This window comes from Neolamprologus brichardi, chromosome 23 (assembly GCF_056152115.1).
Source record: "Neolamprologus brichardi isolate AB-2024 chromosome 23, ASM5615211v1, whole genome shotgun sequence".
Taxonomy (NCBI): domain Eukaryota; kingdom Metazoa; phylum Chordata; class Actinopteri; order Cichliformes; family Cichlidae; genus Neolamprologus; species Neolamprologus brichardi.
Window position 1 is genome coordinate 6,319,293 of NC_142125.1, and position 22,739 is coordinate 6,342,031.

The following is a 22,739-nucleotide window of genomic DNA, read 5'->3' on the forward strand; positions in this document are numbered from 1 at the left end:
GAGCGGTAAACGGAAAACGCGTGACTTCAACATGACATCGTTTCCACCCAGTCCCCTCTCTGTAAACAGTATAGGAGAGGCCTTTTTAATCATAAAGTAGAGAAATGAAAACCTCATTAACACATTCATAAACATTTAGCCGCTTTCCTGACACAAAAAAACTGTTGGTCCGATACACCGGAATAGTCGGGAGTTTATACCGGCCCATTCCTTTATTTCACACAACATGGCAACCATGACTTCAGAAAGTCAAACTCTTCTACCAATCACAGAGCCCGAATCATCAGCTACACTGGGCGTTCTTTGGTTCACAGCATCAGGTGTCCCCTATGGAGTGGCTAGTGTCGGCATAATAAAGTTAAATTGGTTTTAGACCACTGAATGACATGAGAGAATAGACTTTTATTGTTACAGTTCACATCTTAAATACTATCAGACAGTGTCTAGAACTCTCGTTCTACCAAGAATAAGTCACGTAGCTTTATAAAACGTGAACAGTAGCATAAACGTGCAGCGCCGCAGTACAAATCAAACAGCCCCTTGGCAGCCGGTAACTTCTTTTGGGCCAATCAGTGAGGAGCATTGATGGAAGTGACAGGCTCCCGCCAATTCCGACTCGGGAGCGCGAGGCAGGCTGCAGGGTAAACCAGGGGAGCATGTAGGAGCTGTAGGAAGGAGTATGTGTTATGTTTTATGTGAAATAAATTAGCTATACATGTCGTTCGAATAGCAGCACAATATTGGTTTGCTACCACGGTGTGTTTTCGGGTGTTAACGTGAACCTTGAGGGTATTTTGAAGTCACTTTGTCGGAGAACACAGCTAACGACAGAAGCACCGGGTTAGTGGTTGGGATGTTGGCGGCTGAAAACCCATCGGTGGAAGGACATTTGGCAGCATCGACTCCTCGTAGAAGAGGTAATGCTACGGCCCTGAATGCCATTAAAGCACACATATGTTTACATGTATATCATAGACAAAGTACAGTTTTGTCTTAACTACGTACAGAGTTGACAAACTGACAAAACTGTCATTTGCGTACTATAAAGATATCCAACGCTAAAAACTGTTTTATCTCGCGAGGCTATTTAATGCCAATAGGACGAGACACACACGGATTGTTTTTTTAAAAAAATATGCGCCATTGTCTTGAGTAATTAAAGTCTATGTGCAGCTAACCTGCTACTTTGCTGTTATAATGTCACTTAACGCCAATCCGGAACTTTTTAGCCTCGGATAACGTTTAAATTAGTTAAGCTAGGCTTCCGTTGGTCGGTATTTATATCCATCCAAATCTAACTGTCAATTAAAGGCCTTTAACCGAATGACAGTTGTATTTTTTGCTCTACTTTGCAACTCAAAGCTCTACCTCAGGTGCTTAGCTAAAGCTGCTAGGCTAGATGCTTAGCAGCAAACATGAAAGCCGGGTCACAGTTAACGCGTCAAAGCTGCTCCCTTCCCTTTAGCTTTACACACATTGACGTTTTGAAGCTGTTGTAACTGTGTCGTGTTGTTACGACCATCCTCAGTTGTTGTTTCGAGGGAGGTTTCAGCTCAGCGCTTGGCAGGTAAAACGTATCCTGACAGACCCAAACTGAGGCGCTTGCCCGGTGGACTCTACCGGGCCTTGTTGCACCGATGCATACGCCGGTTGGCGGGAGAGCCAGCCAAACATAGCTACTATACTCGGTGTAATGTTGTTGTTGCAGCATATTGTGCCGTTAATACAGCACATTCAAGAGCTACTTTTACTGTCAGATAAATGGATTTAATGCCAATCGATTAGTATTGGTTCTCGGACTGTTGTTATGACACTAGTCAGTAAATGCTATTTTACTACAAGCAGAATCTTAACACTAAAAAGTGGTGTTGCCAGTGTTTTGTTTTGCTTTTTAAATGGATAAATATAATTTTTGTGGGGGTATGGCTATTGATAAATATTTTATTGATGAATGCCAATATCGGTTCTGATAACGGGTCCACTTCTCCTAAAGTCTGATCACTCTGCTGGGAGTGGGGAGGGGGAAGTAGGCCTCAACAGGTTACCAGCATGAGTGTAACTGTTTTATTGTGTGTACATACGAAAAAAACGTTAAACGCTGTGTTTTAAGTATTACTTGCAATAGCAGTCATTTTACAAAGACAGCTGGGATAGGCTCCAAGATGGATGATGATACTTGGAAGTTTAAAACCTGTTCAGTTTTTTTTTTTCCAGTCCATCAAAACCATTTCAAGTGCCTTGATGTGACTGTTGTGAATTGGCACTGTATCAATACAACTGATTTGAATTGGGGCTCAGAAAGCAGTTTATTTGCTTCTAAAAGGCACAGATGTTTCAAATATTCCAACTAATTACAATCACTTTTCTCAAAGCTTTTGCCATTGGTGACATGTTTTTACATCACAAAACAGTGCTCCTAAACTAATGTTTCCACAGAAATTCCCTTTTTCTACTTAAAGATTTATCAGAAATAAATAAGGAATTGATAAATATTTATAAAATCTTATTATATTATGTTATATTATATAGTCTTTTTTTTTGTTCTTCTTGAGCACTTTCACTGGCAAGTTATTTAAAACAAATGAATATCATGAAGTGAAATTTTACTTTAATTATCTTTTAATGTGTCTGTTTTCATTTTTCAGGCATGGATTGTAAGTCAAGTAACAATGCCAGCAAGAAACTTGTACAAGGTAAATGCAATGTTTAATTTTTACTTCTGCATTTTGTGAAACATATTACCCTTGACAATGAGAAATGAGACAATGCAGATTAAATGTTTCATAATTTCTGTGCTGTCTACTGTAAAATTATACCTTGCACTAACAGTGCCTGTTACTTACTTCTAGACTTTCTGTATTACTTTTTCCCTCATCAATATATTGAATCAAAATTCTCTTTCATCATACACAGTGGTGCAGCTCCAAATGATCCGTATTTTCTTCTGTCTCCAGCCCGTCTTCCTTTCAAGCGCCTGAACCCTGAACCTAAGGAGAACCAGCCACCTAAGCGCCCCTGTGCCCATTCCTGCCCTGAACCTGAAGTCTCAGACAGGGAGAATGAGAATGCATCCTCTCCTCTTTCTGTGCGCAGTGGCCCACCTTTGGTTAATGGTCGTGGGCCACTTGATGGCTTCATAAGCCGTAGACGCGCCACAACTTCAGATGAGAACATGATTATAGATCTGACTGAGGACAACACATCATCTCCTTTAAAGCCCCTTGCCTCATCTGCTTCAGCCTCTCCCTGCGTCCCAGCAAAAGATAAGCATCACTGCAAAGACACAACGGCTTCGCCTGAGAAGTCCTGCAGTGCTAATGGCGCTCCTAAAACGCAAACATTAGACTCTGTTGTAATCAACAATGATGATAATGAAGAAGAGGAGGAGGAGGAAGAAGAGGAGGAGGAGGAAAAGAACAACACCGCATCCATCTCTCAGCTTGACACAACACAGGATTCTGACACTGAAGCAGAGGAGCTGAATGAGTCAGAAAATGTTTCTAGTTTGGGAAACCGGTCCATGCAGTCAGTTTCATCAGTCACCTCTCCGTCTGAAAGCTCGCCAGAAAAGTCCAAGACGGATGACCCTACACCCGCTACTACACCTACAGTATGTACAGCACTCTGTGGCCCTGCTTTTTGTTGCAGCCCACATTGGGCAGTATATTACTACAAACGTGACATAATCAGTGTTCAAAGAGTTTGTTTTAAAATATAAATTATATATATAAATCTGCATATATCACACTAAAACAAGATTTCTATTGAGTGTTTGCTTCCTGTCATCAATAGATTGCTTTAATTTGATATTTGCTCATATAATGCATAACACTAAAGTACTAAACCATTAATAATTAACAGTGTTTTAAAAGGGGGGGGGGGGGGGGGGGGGTAAATCTTGGCTGTTCAGAAAAATGTCATTGTTAATTGAAGTAATTTTAACATTGTTAAAATTTAAACATAGGAGCATTTGTGAAAGACAGGCAATGATCTTGAGCCATATTTCTTTTCTCTCACTAACAGGAGTCAAAGACCACCCCCAAGATACCAGCAGATCAAAAAAAGGTCAAAAGACGCTCATTGAAGGTAAAAAACCCAAAAAAAAACCAAACCCAAATTGTTGCATTTGGTTTACTTTCATTTATTTATTTATTTTGTGAGTTTGTGAGCCTTTTGTGTGTCATATTTCTTCACCCACTTTATCAGTTTGTAGAAAAAGTGATAAATATTTGACATTTAGAGTTTACAGGAACAAGACGAGAGACTCCGGCTGCGACAGGAGAAGGAACGGCAGAAGGAAGAGGCCAAAGCTGCAAAAGAGAAAAAGAAGGAAGAAGCTCGGAAACTAAAGGAGGAACGAGAAAGGGAAAAACGGGAGAAAAAGGAGAAGGATGAACGAGAAAAACGGGAGAAAAAAGAGAAGGAGGAGAGGGAAAAGGCAGAGAGGCTAAAAGCAAAAGAGGAGCTGCGGAAATCCAAAATGGAGTAAGTAATGGATTATTGTTTTACATTGTAGTTGCCCATACTTTTCGCCACACCTGCAGTCATTTGAGAGACTTGCAGGTCAGCTGATGGAGGAATCTGAACAGTGAAAACACTTTCATTGTTTCATATGGTTGTAAAGATTTCTGTGTCCGTTGTGGCAGTAGAGCTGAAATGGAATGTGGTTTGGGTTATCCATATATTATTTATATTTCCCCCCACACTTGCAGTCATTTAAGCGACATATAGGGCAGCTGATAGAGGAATCCATATAGTCTATTCATTTAATCTGAATTAAGTTTTGTTTTTAAGTTTAGATTTGGTAAAATATTTTTGTTAACATCTGCCATAGGGCCAAGCTGGAAGAAAAACGAAAGAAAGAGGAAGAGAAGCGAATGAAAGAGGAGGAGAAACGGTTGAAAGAAGAAAAGGATGTAAGTTTTTTTTTTCTTTTTGACAGTTATGTGCTCAGCATGTTGTTCTACATTTAAAATGAACCATTTGACTGTTCTGTTTTGTTACAGCGCCTCAAAGCTGAGAAAGCAGAAATTACGCGGTTTCTACAAAAATCGAAGATCCAGCAGGTTCCAAAGGTAAGTAGATTCACTAACCTGACAAGAAAATTGATGGATGTCACATTTAAACTCTGATCTCTCCTTCAAAATCTGTACAGTTTCATAAAATGTCTTTTCTTTAAAACTGCACCCACATTAAATATTTACAGCAAGTATTGTTAAGACAAAAAGAGAGCAGTCTGCAGTGTATTTTTAACTAACTACTGTTACATTGTATAACAAGCTCAGTGTATTCACATTCAGTTATTTAAAAATCTGTGCCCATTATCCATTATCTACTCCTACATAAGGTTTGTGTAATCAAAGCAAACCTCTTTCATACAGCTGCTACTCGATTTTCACTGCACTGCAAACTTAAAGTATGTATCGTTAAAAGTACAATACTAAAGGTAAATGCTGTTCAGAGAGTGAGCTACCTTGGCGGAGGTTTGCATTCTTAGTGCTTCTCGTTTATATTGACTTCATGAACCTCCAGTATAATAATTGCCATGTGTTTTCTTCCCTTGTCATTTCAGACACTTGCAGCTGCGTGCGGGAAATTTGCTCCATTTGAGATCAAAGAAAACATGGCTCTGGCACCACTGTGCCGGGTTCAGTGTGAAGAGTCTGCTCTGGAGGAACTGGACCGATGTTTGTTGAATCCTGCTGATAACCTGAATGGACTGAAAGATTGGATTGGGCAAAAACCCAGACAGTCAGGACCCACAAAACCCAGACAGACCAACTCACTCAGGTGAGACTGGAATTGGTGGTAATCCCAATTTAACTTTTGTTTTGTAAATCTATATACAGCAGCAGTAATCCCTTGTTTAGACTCCTTGGGCAGAGGCGGTCACATGATCTTGGTTATTAACTGGCTAAGTTAACCCAGGGTTTGTCAGTTTAATTGCGAGCATGTTGATTTGAAAGAGGTGGCCCAGTTGCAAACATGAACAGGCAGAACATCTAATTTTTAAAAAGAAGTTAAAACTGTAATATTAGAAAAATATAAAAAAGTAAAATGCATAACACAGGCTGGAAGCAACACAGCTGCTTCTGAGCAGTACAAGTGTATTTGTAGTCAGGAAAAGTATTTTGAAGGCATTTTGGTGAGTTAGTCTGAACAAGATCTGCTATATCAAAATCAGCTAAATTGGGCTGTAAAACGTCAGGGGGGAAAGGTGAAATGATAACTATGCAAGTTTCTTCTTTCACACAGTGTCAGTGCCACTTCTCTATAATACACAGAGGAATTTAATGAACTATTAAATTAGTATTTTCCTAACTGGCCCTAGGACGGTTATAGTTTCTATTCTGCATCACTGGTGATGTCCAATGGTCTGACAATAAAGTATAAAAACAAACATAATTCAAATGAATGACCAAAGTCTAAAGTACAAATGGATTATATATTAATGCCTGTAGAACATAGGTGTCAAACTCTGGCCCGCGGGCCAAATTTGGCCCGCAGCCTAATTACATTTGGCCCGCGAAGCCATACCAAATTATTATTAGAGCTGGCCTACCGGTATTCAGCTTTATTATTTATTTATCGGTATACAGATAAATATATATATTGTTTAGTATTAAGCTTTGCTTGTTCCATATTCAGTTTTTCAGCAAAACTTGTTTGAGTCCATAAGAAGAGATTCATTCTTAAATCTGGAGGAAGATTTTTTTTTTTCAATAAATATTAATGTTAGCCCGCGACTTTGTTCCAGTTTTGAATTTTGGCCCACTGTGTATTTGAGTTTGACACCCCTGCTGTAGAACAATAAAATTGTTTTAAATTGGTCCTCATGTATCATTTTTATAAACTGGAAAAAAAAAAAAAGATAATTAAAATAGTCCTTCAAGCTTTTGTTGTGGGATTTTTCTTCCTCTCTCAGGGATTGTATAGCAGTGGAAGGGCCAAAACCAGATAGTGTGCCGGACCGTAAACGTTATGGGCCCATGAAGCTTCTGCAGTTTCGTGAGAATTACCGTCCAGCCTACTGGGGCACATGGAGCAAGAACAGTCTACACATCTCACCTCGCTGCCCCTTTAGACAAGACAAGGTGAAACCTTTATTTGTAATTTTATTAATGTCTTCTGTTCATGCACCATGCGGTGAATGTGCTTATGTGGGTTGCCAGTTTATGTGTAGCTGTAGTGATAGCAACTGTTCTCTACGACCATAGAGTTTACTTGACTATGAGGTGGACAGTGATGAAGAATGGGAGGAAGAAGAGCCAGGAGAGTCCCTGTCTCATAGTGAAGGGGTAAGTCTTTTTTTTTTTGCCCCCCATTTAATAACTGATTTAGACACATGCAGACATATAAACATATAGGTATTACTGTTCGTCAAACAACACACCCACATTTGTTTTTTCTTCTCTTTGAAATCATTGAAACTGACCCGTTTCAATCACTCATAATTTATATAGAAATCACAGATTGTTGTCCCAAAGTCCTGCTTTGAAAACGACCATTGAGTTCTGTGTGTGCGTGCGTGTGTGCGTGTGTGCGTGCGTGCGTGTGTGCGTGCGTGCGTGCGTGCGTGCGTGCGTGCGCGCGTTGAACTTAAAAAAAAGACCATCTTGTGATGTCATTGTTCAACCATGACACAATAAAATGTTGACTGTGAGCACTTGGACCACACCTAATGATTTTAAACTCAGTCATATGGTTCTTAATGTTTGTTTATCCATTGCCATACTCATCAACCCCTACCAAAGTATTCAAATCCATCTTAAATTATAGTTGACGTTACAGTATGCATCTTCAGCCATGCTATGATTGTATGAAATGACAGCGATGCGCGTTTCTTTTTACAAGGTGAAAACGATACCGGTTATGCTTTGTGGCTGGTAACAACTGTGACAGTGATTATTTTACTTGTTTGAAAGCTGTGAACTCTTGATCACTTTTAGGAAGATGAGGAAGAGGGAGGAGAAGATGATGACGATGATGATGATGGATTCTTTGTTCCTCATGGCTACCTTTCAGAAGATGAAGGGGCACTGGAAGAAGAGGTATGAATCGAACTACAGTATTAGTTCCCTCTGTCACCTTACTGACAGAATTGTTTGACTCTTCTAGTTTCAAAATACTTTGGCAAAGTTTCTTTCGGCGGTTCGCACAACTGATAATGCCCAATAAACTTCCCAGGATGGTGGTGACCTGGAAAAGCAGAAACTCCGTCAGAAACTGAAAGCAAGGGAGTGGGATGAGCTTATGTCCAGCAAGAAGAAGATGAAGGTCTTGGAGCCGGTGGTGAGGGGCTGCATCTGGGAGGGAGAAGCACCTGGCTTTGAACTTTTACAGTCATATGCTGTGTGCTTGGTGGAGCCTTTACCCAAAGCAGACAACAGTCCCAGCCCAGAGGAGATGTCACTGAAGTCTCAGAGAGAAGAAAAATGTAAGTGTCTGTCAGATGTTTTGCTTGCATGCAAAGTTTGAATGGTAAATGGCCTGCATTTGTATAGCTCTTTACTAGTCCCTAAGGAACCCCAAAGCGCTTTACACAACCAGTCATCCACCCATTCACACACACATTCACACACTGGTGATGGCAAGCTACATTGTAGCCACAGTCACCCTGTGGCGCACTGACAGAGGCGAGGCTGCCGGACACTGGCGCCACTGGGCCCTCTGGCCACCACCAGTAGGCAACGGGTGAAGTGTCTTGCCCAAGGACACAACGACCTAGACTGTCCAAGCCGGGGCTCGAACCGGCAACCTTCCGATTACAAGGTGAACACCCAACTCTTGAGCCACAATTGATTGAAGAGCTGCCTGAGCTGCCTGCTTCTCTTGTGATTAATTAAGGAGCAAGTAAAAAACATTAGAACGAGGCAACTTCAACGTAGGTACGTACATACAAGGCGGCTCACTTTACCATAAATTGTATGGGTGTGCATCTATCTGCATATTTAGCAAAAAATGTGCTATTTCTTCACTCAGTGAAGTGATCGTTAAGCTTCAGCAGCAGTTCTCAAGGTTCTTGCTGTGAAACTGTAACTGTTTAGCAGTGAACACAAGTCCTGCCTGACTGAAAAGTCCCTCACAGGCTCCAGATGCAGGAAGGGCTATACTGACTTTGAATGACAGTTTCTTGATGTGAGGAAAGCTATGCAGTAGATCCATATTTCTAATAAGTCATCTTCATCGGATAGGCTACTGTTTGTACTGGCCAACTCTGTGTCTAGGTGATGTCTGATGAAGTTGAGACCTGTGGAAAGATGTATGGTTTTCAAAAGAATTAGGTCTGGGCATTATTGTGCTGTATAGGATGTTTGCCATGAAAATTTGATCACACTGGAGATGTTTTTTACTAACTACTAAAACAAAATCTTATCATTCATAGCCAACATAAACAATTTGCGATGATTTCCAGATTACATTCCAAATCAGAACTTATGCAAGGCTAAGCAGTGATGGCAAATAGTCTCCTTCAAAAAAATGTTTAGCCTTCCTCTTAGTTATAAACTTCTACACCTGATAATTGAAGTTCATTTTCTTTTCACTTGTTGAGAAAAGAAAAATATTAAAACAGCTTAATTACCAATGTAGTTTCTAGCAGAGAAAGGGAGTGATTCTGGAAATGCGCATCATTTATTTATTTTTAATCATTTAGTTTTTAATTAATTTAATTAATTAATTTTTAATGTGGCTCAAGACTGTGATCCTATAACCCACAGGTGTTAAGCTCCAGTCCTCGAGGGTCAGTGTCCTGAAACTATTAAACGTGTCCTTGCCGCTACACACCAGAATAAAATGATGTCATTTGCAAGACTCTATAGTACTTGACTCCATGCTAAGGTGGCAATTCAGCCGTTTAATTCATGTGTGTTGGAGTATGGACACATCAAAAAGTTGCAGTACACTGACCATCGAGGAATTGAGCTCAACACAGCTGCTGTAACATAAGGATGACATCCACCTAACCACAGCTAAAAAAAACGAAATTTAGCATGCTTCCTCAGGTTAGATGTTGAGTTTTTGTTATGCTGAAATGTCGGTTTGTTTTGGCTCACATTGAAGACACCGCGTTATACAGCTGTTATTTTGTACTGCTTTTACGCGAAACATGCTTTGTACATGAGGGCAAGGGTGTTCCTCCTCTTCAGTTCTAGCTACCTCTGCCATTTTTAAAAAATGTGTTTTATATCTGGTCATGTGACTGCATGGCTACATCTGATTGGTGAAAGAGTTACAGGTAACTCCAATGGCGGCGTGATCCATTATTAGTAGTAGTATTATCTAATGTTATTAGATATAATGTTATTAGACTAGAAATGAATTATTTTTAAAAAGTAACAAGTCAAATATTGCCAAATATAGTGGAGTAAAAGTAGCAGTTCTTCTTCACAAATGTACTCAAGTAAAAAGTATGGTGTAATAAAGGTACTTTTAAAAGTACTTTTCCCCCCCAAAACTTATTCAAGTTAATGTAATGGAGTAAATGTAACTTATTACTACCCACCTCTGTAACTGAGATCTCAAATTCTGACCATACAGTAACCAGCATGTTTACAAAATAAAATTTTTAGACTAGAGTTTCTAGAGTAAGCCTTCAAAATAAAAGCAGGAAAAATCGTCTGTTATCAATTATCTTGGTCAATGGGTCATGGTTCTACGCTAGCCTAATATTGCTCAGAACTGTTGGCTTTTTTTTTTCTTCTTCAAGGCAATAAATCTTTTGATTTTTATGTGAAATGTATTTGAATTCTAATAAATGTATGTATCTATGACATCACAATGAATAACTCCCTAATATTCTCGTCTTGGACAGTACTCGGTAAGCTGCTGCCTCTTCTGCATGGCAATCTCAACAGTAGCAAAGTGATCATCAATGAGTTTCGGGAGTTTTGTCGCCAGGAGACCACCTCCTCATCGCCTCCTGTTCTGTCCAGCCCTCAGAACCCAGCAGAAAACATTCCCAGCAGGTAAAGCAATGGTTAGGGAACAGTAAATGTAATATTCAGTGTGGACGTTTATGTTTATATGGTGTAGTTGTATTGTCTTGAGATTTTTCCTTTCCCTCCTGCTTTGATCAGGATGCAGCTGCGACGCCTCATCAAGAACAATGCTGTTTATGAAAAGCGTTCAGCCCACAGGCGATGCTGCTGGTATGTGCACCAAGAGGTTCTGTCCCGTTTTGGTCAGGAGGCTCTTCCAGTGCCCTGCCAATGGACCTACCTCACCACGGGAGCTCGAGAAGAACCCCGTGAAGAACCCCAGGCAGCCACAGGCTCTCAGGGAAACTCTCCCACAACTCCCCAGAGCTGCTCCACCACCCCTTCATCCGCTAACAAAAGGAAGAGCACAGGCAGCATGTCAATCACCAAGTTTATGAAGAGATGTAATGATCCTGAGCAGGTAGGTAAAGGTGGATTGTGAGAGCTCTAATTTTTTATTTTTTTTAAAGCCTTGTTTGCAGGACTGGTCTACAATGAAATATCCACTTCACATTACCACTTTTAATATCATGTTACCAAACACGTGAAAGGATTTTCTTAAACTGACTGCAGCTTTTTACTGTTTACCAGACGGAAACAATGGAGGCTGACGGTTTTCAAGCTGACACTGAGGATGATGATGAAGATGACTGTGTAATTATTTCTACCCAAAGTGGTAAGCTGCATAGGAAGATTATTATTTTTTGTAAAACTTTACCTTTTAACCGTAATTTTCAACTTTAAGGTTTAAACCAAGATTCAACGACATCACAGGAAAATAATAGTGAATAAATGGATGTGAAAGTGTTCATTTTCAACATGGCTACAATCAAGTGAGGCCAGCATATATACGAGTAATTCCTGTGATGCAAAAGCTCAGAGTTCAGACTGCTGCAAATGCTCATTTTACTCTTACTTCTGTATAATGCCAATGAGAATGGCTCCTAACATAGTCATCTACTGTTCATACCTTTTTTGGAGTAGCAGTCAATCACAAGACGTTTTCCAGTAGTCTGTAGTTGGATTTCGATGGTAGTGATTGATTTTAAAAACGGTTTGAAAGTGGGTGAACTGAGGGGTACCACCAAGACCCAGTATAACATAAATGGGGATTGTTTTCAATTGTCAAGTATGGAAACTTACTGTGGAGTCAAAGAATAAAATTATGGAGCTAGAAATTAATAGCACAATAGAGCCACTTTGAGCCAAGCATTTAACCTGAACTGTTTATTACAGTTTCCTATATAGATTATTCAGTTTTAAAGTGTATGTATACATTTTAGACACCTAAATTAAATCTTATTACATTTGTACTTTTTTCAGGCCCTACAAAAGAGACGTCCAGCGAGGGAGATGGTACAATCGAAACAACCCCCTCTGACACTGCTGCTCTCCCCACTGCAAGCTCTGCGTCTGCCCTCGACACTGTCTGAGTGCAGGACAGGCAGTCTTCACCCAGTCAGACTACCCTTTTTCTGCCTAGAAATTCCTGCTTGCTGGATCTGAACTCCACGGTGTGCCAGACAGAATCAAGTCTTCAAGTAAGATGAAGCACCTAAGATACGGGTAACTCGTAGCAGGTAAACTCTGCTCAGGATTGAGTTCCCTCTCAACTAATTCAGTTCAGTCAGCAGCCATCGGGCCGATAGCAGCTATCCCTAATATTGGTGACTGGTTTGAATAAGGACAGGCTTGACCAGTATTCCAGTATTCATTGATTATATCTGATATTTGTGTTTAACGTGGGCCTATAGAGGGGAAGGTGAATTTCTCCGGCACTGCTTTAGCTGCTGCTGCAGATTTGGGTTAAACAGGGAGAAAAGCAGAACACAAATGGCCTTTTTTTTTTTTTTTTTTCCCCCCCCTCCCTCCACGAGAAGCATCCAAGACATCAAGAACATTATTTACGGTTTTTGAAATGTTCAATTCATCAAGTTGTGGATCTGATATTTTCTAATGTATATAGGTTACCAAAATGAGAAGCTTAAAGTCCATCTGTACATTTTCTTCTGATTTCCATGGGTTCATTTATTCTGCAACTTCTAAACCTGACAAACTCACTGGAGTAGTTGCTAGATCTGTACTTGTACAGTTAGGTTCAGTGTCACAGTGTTTTATAAATATGTATTTTCTTTATTTTTCAAGAATACTTGAACAGGATAAATCAATTAAACATGAATAAAAGTACTGCACTTTTATATACAGTTTATTCCTTGTCTTTTTGGGATGTTTTGTTATTCTATATAACAAAACATATATATATATTAGTTGTTAGTAGAGTTCTGTAAAAAACAAACAAACTGGCAGCTGAGTTGTTACATGGAACTAAACTCAGAAAATATTTGTCCCACAATGGGCAATTAAGTTTGACAGTTAAGTAATATATTAATGATGCACGTGTTATCTAAATCTTCTGTTACACAACATCAGTAAACTGTCATGTTTAAGAAACCAGTGCCAGGTGATTTAGGCTCACGTGGCTTTATCCTGCTGGAAACAGTCATCGCTGTTATACACTGTTGTCACAAAGGAATAAACATAGTCAGGAGTAATATTGATGTTTATGCCAAATTCTGACTCTACCCTCTGAGTGTTGCACCAGAAATTCACTCATCAGAGCAGGCAACAGTTTTCCCATCTTCTTCTGATCATTTTGGTGTGCGAACTGTAGCATCAGTTCTGTTGTTAGCTGACTTGAGTTATACCCGGAGAGCCATCTGCTTCAAGGTTAGACGTGTATTCAGAAATGCTCTTGCGCATATCTTGGTTGTAACGAGTCGCTATTTGAACAGTCAGGCCATTCTCTGACATCACATCATCAACATATTTGCTGCGCACTGGATATATATATATATTTTTTTTTCCCAGATCATTCTTGGTACACGGTACAGATGTTTGTGCTGAAAAATCACGTAAAGCAGCTGTTTCTAAAGTACTTAGAGGAACATCTGAATACTGATACTGCAGTTCACCTTAGCCAATTTGAATGTATATGATAGGGATAGAACACCAATCAGACTAAGCCACACAGACAACACTTGGTGACAGTGGGAGGGAAAAACTCACTTTTAACAGAAAGAGACCCCAAAAGCAGGCTCAGGGAGAGGAAACCATCTACCTGGTTACAGCTGGCTAGGGGGGCTGAGGAGTATTAGCTGCTCTAATTTAGTTTAAAGATGGTAACCCGTTTTTGACTTATTTTGCTGTTATTTAGTTAAAAAAAAAAAAACTGGGGCACTATCTAACATGGTTTACCAGTTGAGAGGAGGGAAACTCCCCACCAACACATCCATTAAAAGTCTAATAAGATGATGTAGTCTGGTTAAAGACACTTTGTATTTCATCCAATTAACCCTTTAAAGCCAGAACCATAAAATAATTGCCAGAAAATTATAATTTTATGAAAATGGAGTGATTGTTGAACTGTCTGCATATATGAATTTTAAGTTGTATCATATTTGTTACAACAGGTTCTTTTCTTTTTGCAATTTATTTTTTTCATAGGGAAAATCTGCAATAACGCATTGAATATCATACACTTGACTTTAAAGGGTCCAAATCTGAGAGCAGTAAATGGCTGTCTGCTAAACTAATTTCACATTTAAGGTATCAGCACATCAAGATGTTGCACATATTATGAAGGCTTTGCAAATAAATACATGTCCAACACAAGAGAAAACATTTCCTATTCCAAAGACAACTTATTTATTTTTTTAAACAGACTTCTGTTTGTTAAAAGTGAAGAGGCTTTGCAAGCGATCGTTATTACAGGCAGCTTAAAGCAACAGAACACCACTCGGAAGGAAACATCTGGACAGATCACAACTGCTCACTTAATTTTTCATACTGTTATGGTGCTAATGAAAGATCTACATCCCTTTTATGCAATACCTGTGGACAAGTGTTAGACTGCAGAAATGTTTCTTTTGGCTGATTCAACCTGGGCTGTGAATGAAATAGTGGACATCAGTTTGTTTCCCCATCACCCAGTTCTAATTTGTGTGTTCAGTGTGCAACTGACCATTATTAGCAACATAAGAGGGGAAAAGACAGTATCCCCTAACCTTAGACTGATGTTACATAATTGTGTACATTTCCCTTGTGATGCATGGAAATGGTAAGAGGTAGGCTGTTGTCATTTAACCAACCACTACAAGGAGAAAGTAATTAGGTTTTAAAGTTCTACTTGGTAAATGCTCATGTACAGCAAAACCACAACCAAAATAAACATATGCAGCTTGAATAAACTTTGAAACTTCAGTCTCTTTTGCAACTTGAGTTGTCACTGGATTCAGTTCGGACAATTGGTGTTTTGAGGTGTTTTCATGTACTCAGAACATTTTTATGTGGAGAAAAATAAGTGTTTGATGCAAACAAATACAAAAAATAATTAACCACCATTTTCAATACAACAGAAATCCATGCTGCCAGAAATTTGGCCATCTCCATGCCAGGGTGGAGTTGGTTACATAAAGCTTCAACATAAAATTCAAACATTAATCATTTAAGTGTGAACAATGTAATAGTAGAGGTGTTTAGGCCCCTCCCTACTCCCCAAAATATCCTTCATTGTTACAAACTTACAAAATACTTGATTCCAGTACTAGAATTGCCTTCACATTGTCACCACATGGCTGACACAATTATAAAACTATATATATGGGCCTCATCTTTTAATTATTTTTAAGTTACCCCTCTGTTTTATCTCAACATAAATTTCAAAATTATCCAAAATAAAAACTTTGATTTATGAATTCTGATTTAGGCTCATGCTCATACTGAAGCAACAACAAAAGACAGTCTGTGTTGTAACACCAAGGAGTTCAAGGCCGCTCCGGAGCAGAGGACAAAAGGGCAACAGAAGCTTATGTATGTTTTCAGCAATAAAGCCAGACTCGTATCACATCAAATCAGTTAACAGACTACACTGAGCTAATCTCGAACACCGCCAAACAAAGCACAGAGCATTTCAAGTCTGAAGTAAAGCCAGTGCACTGACACCCAGCAGCCTTAAAAAAAAAACAAAATCACAGGAGCCGCTGAAGGAGCTGAGATACTTAACGTGATTCAACAACTGTATCTTGAACGGTCTTTGCTATTTATTTTTTTCTAAAGGGGAGGAAGTGGTGACACAGTTAAAACAGGGTCTCAACATGCTTTGAAAACTCTACCTGACTGACTTGGGTAGAACAGGAAAGACTGCAGCTGCAGAGTCTGTTTACTACACAGCATGTACATTCGGGATGCAAAACAACCACGTGCTCCTGCTTTCTCCTTCCATCTGTCAGCAGTGCTTCCTTCAACATGTCCTGCTGAAGCAGGTTGTGTTGTGACCTCATCCCCATGGGGAGATTATGCTCAGCCCAACAAATATATTAGGGTATCACTGCCCCTAATCTATCACTGCTACTGACTTAGGTTAGAGTTTGCAAAAATAAATGTGTCACTAGTAAAGGGCCGAATTCACCCCAGTAGTGTGAGAGGAAAGAGGGAGGTAGAGGGGAGTGTTCGGGAGAGAGTACTCCTGCTCAGCTCAGGCTCCGAATGTTTTCCAGCAGTTCCGGTTTGAGGAGAGTGGGGCTCTTTCCACCTGCAGCTGCAATATCAGCCTGCACAGCTGCATCCCAGGCAAACGTGAGCAGCGCAGCAGGGACCTAAAATATAAGGGAAGTCAGTACAATACAGATTATTTTTTGTTTAAAAGGGAGAAAATTAGTAGTTGAAATGTAAATGTGACACTTTACCTCAACATCAATATTACCCGACTAGAAATGACCTCAAACATTCACTCTGTTCTAAAAATTTGCAACAAACTAAAACCTGAATTAAAACCCCTGCTCTGTGCTGTGGGTTTTAACATTGAAGTTTGTTTTCATTCTCCCAGTGTCCACATTCATCAGAAAGAAATACTAAATACAGTGTTACGTGTTAGGGCAACAATGGGACTGACAAAAAGATTAATCCACAGGCCGGTTTGCCAAGTAGATTCTGATTTCAACCCACCAAGTTGCACTCTGCGAGAGCAATGTCTTCAGATTCTTGTAGTTTTTGACCTCCAGGAGCAATCAGTTCAAAGGGCTGCCAACCGTCCACCAGAGACTCCCGCATGAATGAAAACAGCACAGGCATCCGGTCCCAGGCATAAAATGTTCCTGAGAGGGTCACAAATCATGAGCGGTTGTGTCGACAATGCCCACAAAACTACAATGTGTAGGATTTTTCAGAGTAAAATGCTTTTTGTTTACTCGATTTGATTTAATCTTGAAGTACATTTTAAATTGTGGCTTCACCTTGTAGCAGGTTTCCATCAGGTAGTCTCACCCTGAGCAGGGTGTAGTTGTATTTCCTCCTCTCCCTCTGTTCCTCTTTCTCTCTCATGGCTTTAGTGCGCAGCATGGCGTTCTTCTCTACTAACTCACTCCTGTGAAACACACAAGGGACTCATTCGCTGATAGACAAACACTAGTAAACCAGGAAAATTTTTCTGGCTAGAGGCACATGACACACCCAGAGGCTATAAAAAGCACATCAGCATTAAATAATCCATTATTCTTGGGTGTGCTGTTAATAGTGGAAACCTAGAGTCAAATACTGCCATACAACCCAGGACAACTAAGAGTTAAAAAATAAATAAATAATCATTTCAATGCTGCAGTCGTTTAAAAAAATGTGTTAGTTGTACACCCTTTCATGGAAACAGTATTCCCTGATGGCTGCGCCCTCTTGCCCCCATGTCTCAGTCTAATCGAGCATCTGTGGAATGTGCTGGACAAATAAGTCCGATCCATAGAGGACCCACCTCAGAATTTACCAGACCTAAAGGATCTGTCGCTTTACATCATGTTGCAAAGTTATGAGAACTAATGATCCATCGAGGGGTCACTGTCTACTGCACACATCCAGGAGACTGTCACTGTCTCCTCTGAATCTTCTTTACTTGGTTACTCAAACTTGGAAACCATGTGGAACAAATATAACCAAAACCTAGTTTGATCAGCATATTTAGGGGCAAACTGTTACTTGTGGTTCTTTTACAGCAGTCTTGTAGGATAAATTCAAACAGGGATGAAGTTTCTCTAACCACACTGTCACAGATAAATTGCAAATCCTATGAGACAAATATTGATCTTTACTCCATTTCACTGGAACTGCTACCACAGTGAGTGAAATCAAGTAATTGATCTGACTGCACAGACAATTCATTAAAGATAAGAGAGATGACATTTCTCTACCATCTAACTAGAATTTATAGCTGACTTGAATTAGATCCATTTTTTGGATTGAAAGTGAGTCTATACCTCTGCTGTTGCTCCCTTTTGAGCTCCTCCGCCGTCAGGTTGTAGAACTCTGGCGGCAGCTCAAAGCGTTGAGCGTTAGGAGACGGCCTGAAAGCTTGAGGCTGCCTGTCCAGCTGCGCTCTGACCGGCTCGCCTCTCTGAAGACGATCCCTCCTCTCCTTCATCAGCTCCAGCGCATCAGGGCTCTGCTCTGGCAAAACCAGGAACTCCTCTTCCTCCTCTGATCTCCGTGAAAGGTGGGCACGCGTTAAAACAATGTAAAGACTGAATGATGCATAAATGAAAATCACTGGCAGGTGAGCAAACATACTGCTCATAAATATCACTATTCATTTACCTTGGCCCTCTATGGGAAGCATCACACTTGTAAAGCCCAGAGCCTGCAGGAACTCCCTGCTGCCCTCCACAGACTTTACCTTCTCCTGAAATAACACAAGGAATCTTATAAGACATGCAAAATTATCTCGTTTTCTTATAGAAATCCCATAAAGTCTGCTACAAATAGTTATTCTTGATCCAGTAGGTGAGCGTTACACACCTGGAACACTTTGTTGCTGAGTTTAATTTTCCTGTATTTCTCTTCTGTGGGGTTCTTGCATATATTTTCAACATATCTGGAAACAAAACAATGACAACAACAAAAAACCCTTTGATGTCTAGAACAGATATTCAAAATCTGTGACAACAGCATAAAACATTTACATGTAATTAACATCACCATCAGCGTCTTACTTGCTTATGATGTCCACAGCAGCCTTCACTTTCTCTCTGTCTTTGTTAAATGTGTGCATCATCATAACCGACGCCTCGACTTCATCTTCCTCAAACCGCTGCAGGCAAAAATTGCATGTTTATCAAAAGCACCGATTAGATAAGCATTCAGTCTGACTGCACACACGTTATAACTGAACCAACATCCTTAGACATACCATTAAAATGGCCTCTTTAATGTGTACTTCCCTCTCGCTCTTGGTTAATGTGGCTCCAGTTAGTGGACAGATGAAATAGACGCCCGATACTGAGAGAAGGGTGGGATCTTTCACTGGCACTTTGGAGCCCTGGGAGGAAAATGTCAATCAGTGTTGTTAGATGCAGTGGTGAAATTTTCATCCACACTAACAGGCCACCGCTATTACTCTGAATTTAATACAGCTCACATAACTAGCCGGCTCCTTTTCTGATATTCTGAATTAGGCCTCACAACCACTGACGTATTTTCCAGTAAGGACATGTATAATTCAGGTTTCAACAAGCATATAGGGTTTTTTTTTCATATAAAAAAAGAATTGGTGCCAATAAAAAAAAAAAGTTCTGGCTTTTCAACTAAAGAAAACCACCAGGATTGTGATAAAAATATTTTAGTACTGAACAGATTTAAGGTAAATAAGGGAAGATTAAAACAAAAGCCCACTGTCTGGCTGGAGAAAGACACCTACTTTTATCAAACTGACATTGAGATGAACAGCTGTCTGCACCTATGCTGCCCTTTTCAACACTGGACACTGTATGATAGGCTGTGTATAAACAGGAATATTTACTTTAATCAGTCATGAAAACAGCTTATCAGGAGTACTGTCTTCTTCAAAGTGAAAGAAAAAAATGAAATATTTTAAGAAGTTAAGCACAGTCGATGTGAACCAAAATTAGCATGAAAATTGTGTCACAATTCTGGTTTATGCAACACTTACCTCTGCTGCAGCTGCCTCCTTTTCTTTTTCAGCAAGTGCAGCTGCCTCGGCCTCGAGTTCTCTTTTTACTGCAAGCACGTGTAGAAAACAACTGTTATAACCAGAATATTTTATAACAGTTAATAATTTTTTTTTTAACCAAAACTGTTACCTCAAAATAAAAATCTTTGCTGTTTGCTTTATCAGTTTAAAACAGTATCTAATCATATCTACTTTCCATTGACTTCACAGGATCAGCATCTTAATATAAACATAAAGATTATGTACTTGATGCAAATCTTCCCATGGATACAAAAACAATGATTTTTTAAAATAAATACTTCTTTGGTTCAGGGACGAGTTGCTACCTGAGGTGGAGGAATTGAAATATCTGAGGGGGGAGAAAGGTCTGGGCTTCTCTGCTTAGGCTGCAGCCCTTACTAACCCGCCTCAGTTAAACAGCAGAAAATGAATGGGTGGGTGACTTCTTTGATTATGTGGTTTTTCAGAGGTAATAAACGTTTTTGGTGGCTGTTTCTTTCATATACTGGATATATTACAGTAGCAGACAACAAATTTAGAAGATATATTTTTTTAAACACATCAACTATAATAATCCGTAAAGTGCTTCACAGTCCAAAACATGTTTTAATACCCACAACTGAATTATCCTAATACCCACAACTGAAACAGGAGGCTGACGTTCATCTCTGTTTGATCTGAGACACCACCTGGTGTAATAACAGGGCTGCATGTCTCACCCTGGGTCCTAATGGCGTCCTGGGAGGTGTGAACCTTCGGCTTCTGATGCTGTTCAATCCTGGCCAAGGCTGCAGCTCCAGCCCTCTGGGCTCCTTCACTGGGGCCATGGCGATCGTGCTTGACACTGGATCTGCCCTGCACCACCTCAGGCTTGGCACTGTAGGGTTATTAGGAGAGAAACAGCCCTATTAGAGGAGACGTGTTGTGGCTTCACAGTAGGAAGAAGAAAAGACAGTGCTAAGCTAAGTAGCAACGACAACAGTACAAACACGTCAGAATCACAACAGCTCTGCTTCCTGTTGAGAAGCAGGTTTGCTTAGTTCTTTAACTAAACAAGCTTGTGCAGGGATTAACTGTTAGTCAGGTCACCCTGAAATGATACAGTCGCCCCCCGCCGTGCTCAAGAATATATAAGTTAGCCGTTTGACGCACACCCGTGAGAAAAACACACACAAATTAGCACTGTTGTGGTTAGCGTCAATACATGGGGAGACGGAAAAGCGGTAGTCATTACTGACCAGCTGTCAGCTATGAGATAAGCCCGTTTAGCCAATGTTAAATAGCTATCTGTGCGGCTAGCTCTGCTTAGCGCTGTAGCAGCTGAGAAAAGAAAAGTTTGTTATTTGCCTGGTGTCTTCCGTTAGTTTCTTCCCGGGTCCCGCGGATTTAAATTTGATGTCTTTCTTAATGTCATCGAAAAACTTCTTCATTTTCTGTAGCTGCACAAAAATCTGACCACCAGGGAAAAACAAACAGATGGGCAGCACCCAGCCTGGTTTTAGCGAGGAAGAGGAGGACCACAACAAATTGTTTCAAATGAGAACAAACTGCTTCCGCCTCATCAGGAGAGACGGTCGCCCCCTCGTGGTTGAACTCAGAACTGAAAGTCCAACCATTCCAGATCAGTTGTTCGTGTTTTATAAGACAACTTTTTATTATTATTATTTGACCTTTTTGTTTGTTTGTTTGATTGATTACATGTACTTACATTTTTGCAGAAATTACCCTAGTATTGACTGGCTCAAAGGTCAGCACAGAAATTGGTTTGTGTTGATTATCTTTCTAAAATTAAATGTTTTAATCTTGCAGTTAGATTTAGAACTAGTCAATTAACAGACTATTATGGGTTTTTTTTTTTCAGATCAATGAACTGAATATGTTACTGATTTAATGAACAAATGAATATACATTAACAGCAGGGTGCTGCTGCTAATCATCCAGTCTGACACCTGACCTGATGGTATTATCAGAGCAGCCCCCTCTAACTCTTTAGGTGTCTGGTGATGCTGGATTTGGGAGCCTGACAGGATCCCATTTGAAGCTGCTGTGTTGTCAGCCATAGAGTCTGTCACCAAATAACAGTCGGAGTGCCAACGTTTCAGCAGCTGTATGATACAACTCTCAAGGCTGCTGCTGACCGCTTTTAGAGTCATCTTATTTCTATAGCTATCTTTGGTGTGTGTGGGGGGGTGGGATCTTCACAGAACACTTGAATGCACATTTCACCTACTGAAGCAGTAGGTTCAATGTAAGTTTTTTTCAGGTTGTGCATAAAATTATTAAAGAATTATTATTTTTTATTTCTATAAAGCAAGGGAATATTAACAACCAGGCATCTCAGCACATAAAACATGGTAATGCATGCTTTCTCTTCAGATAAACACAATTTATATGCTAATTGTTAGAAAATGCATATAAACACACACACACACACATATGCTATCACATTCTGGAAACACATCACATTAAGTTACTAAAAGCTCATTTTAGCTGTTCCCTAATTCACAGAGTGGTCGGCCCAATGCAACGCAAAAAGGTTTTGTGTCTCTTCTTGAGCTCGAACCAGTGATCTTTTACTTATTAGGTAAAACTGTAAATCAGTTACTACGATGGCAAACATAATGAGCTGTATCGATGTTAGACTAATATCAGTGTGAACAGTAATGAAAGAACAAAAAGAAAAAATAATAACAGAGATTAGTAAATGAGTTTAAAACACACAAATAAAAAACAATAATTTGTGTTTTTATTCT

At 39.8% G+C, this 22,739-nt stretch overlaps 2 protein-coding genes across 2 annotated transcripts; one reads left to right on the plus strand and one right to left on the minus strand.

The window, feature by feature from the left end:
* The first annotated feature begins 615 nt into the window (after positions 1-615).
* chaf1a (chromatin assembly factor 1, subunit A (p150)) lies at positions 616-15,210 on the plus strand. Its single transcript, XM_006809382.3, has 16 exons — positions 616-917; positions 2,646-2,693; positions 2,955-3,610; positions 4,024-4,086; positions 4,241-4,485; positions 4,835-4,916; positions 5,007-5,075; positions 5,573-5,790; positions 6,926-7,094; positions 7,218-7,298; positions 7,950-8,051; positions 8,188-8,437; positions 10,814-10,967; positions 11,079-11,400; positions 11,571-11,655; positions 12,303-15,210. The coding sequence occupies exons 1-16, from the start codon at positions 854-856 to the stop codon at positions 12,410-12,412; spliced, it is 2,718 nt and encodes a 905-aa protein (XP_006809445.1). The 5' UTR covers positions 616-853; the 3' UTR covers positions 12,413-15,210.
* Positions 14,661-21,531, minus strand: ubxn6 (UBX domain protein 6). The gene is made up of 11 exons (XM_006809381.2): positions 21,334-21,531; positions 20,706-20,863; positions 19,966-20,033; positions 19,207-19,335; positions 19,010-19,107; positions 18,816-18,891; positions 18,615-18,699; positions 18,278-18,497; positions 17,270-17,400; positions 16,983-17,131; positions 14,661-16,633 (listed from the first exon to the last, which is right to left on the minus strand). The coding sequence occupies exons 1-11, from the start codon at positions 21,414-21,416 to the stop codon at positions 16,508-16,510; spliced, it is 1,323 nt and encodes a 440-aa protein (XP_006809444.2). The 5' UTR covers positions 21,417-21,531; the 3' UTR covers positions 14,661-16,507.
* Positions 21,532-22,739: the final 1,208 nt, after the last annotated feature.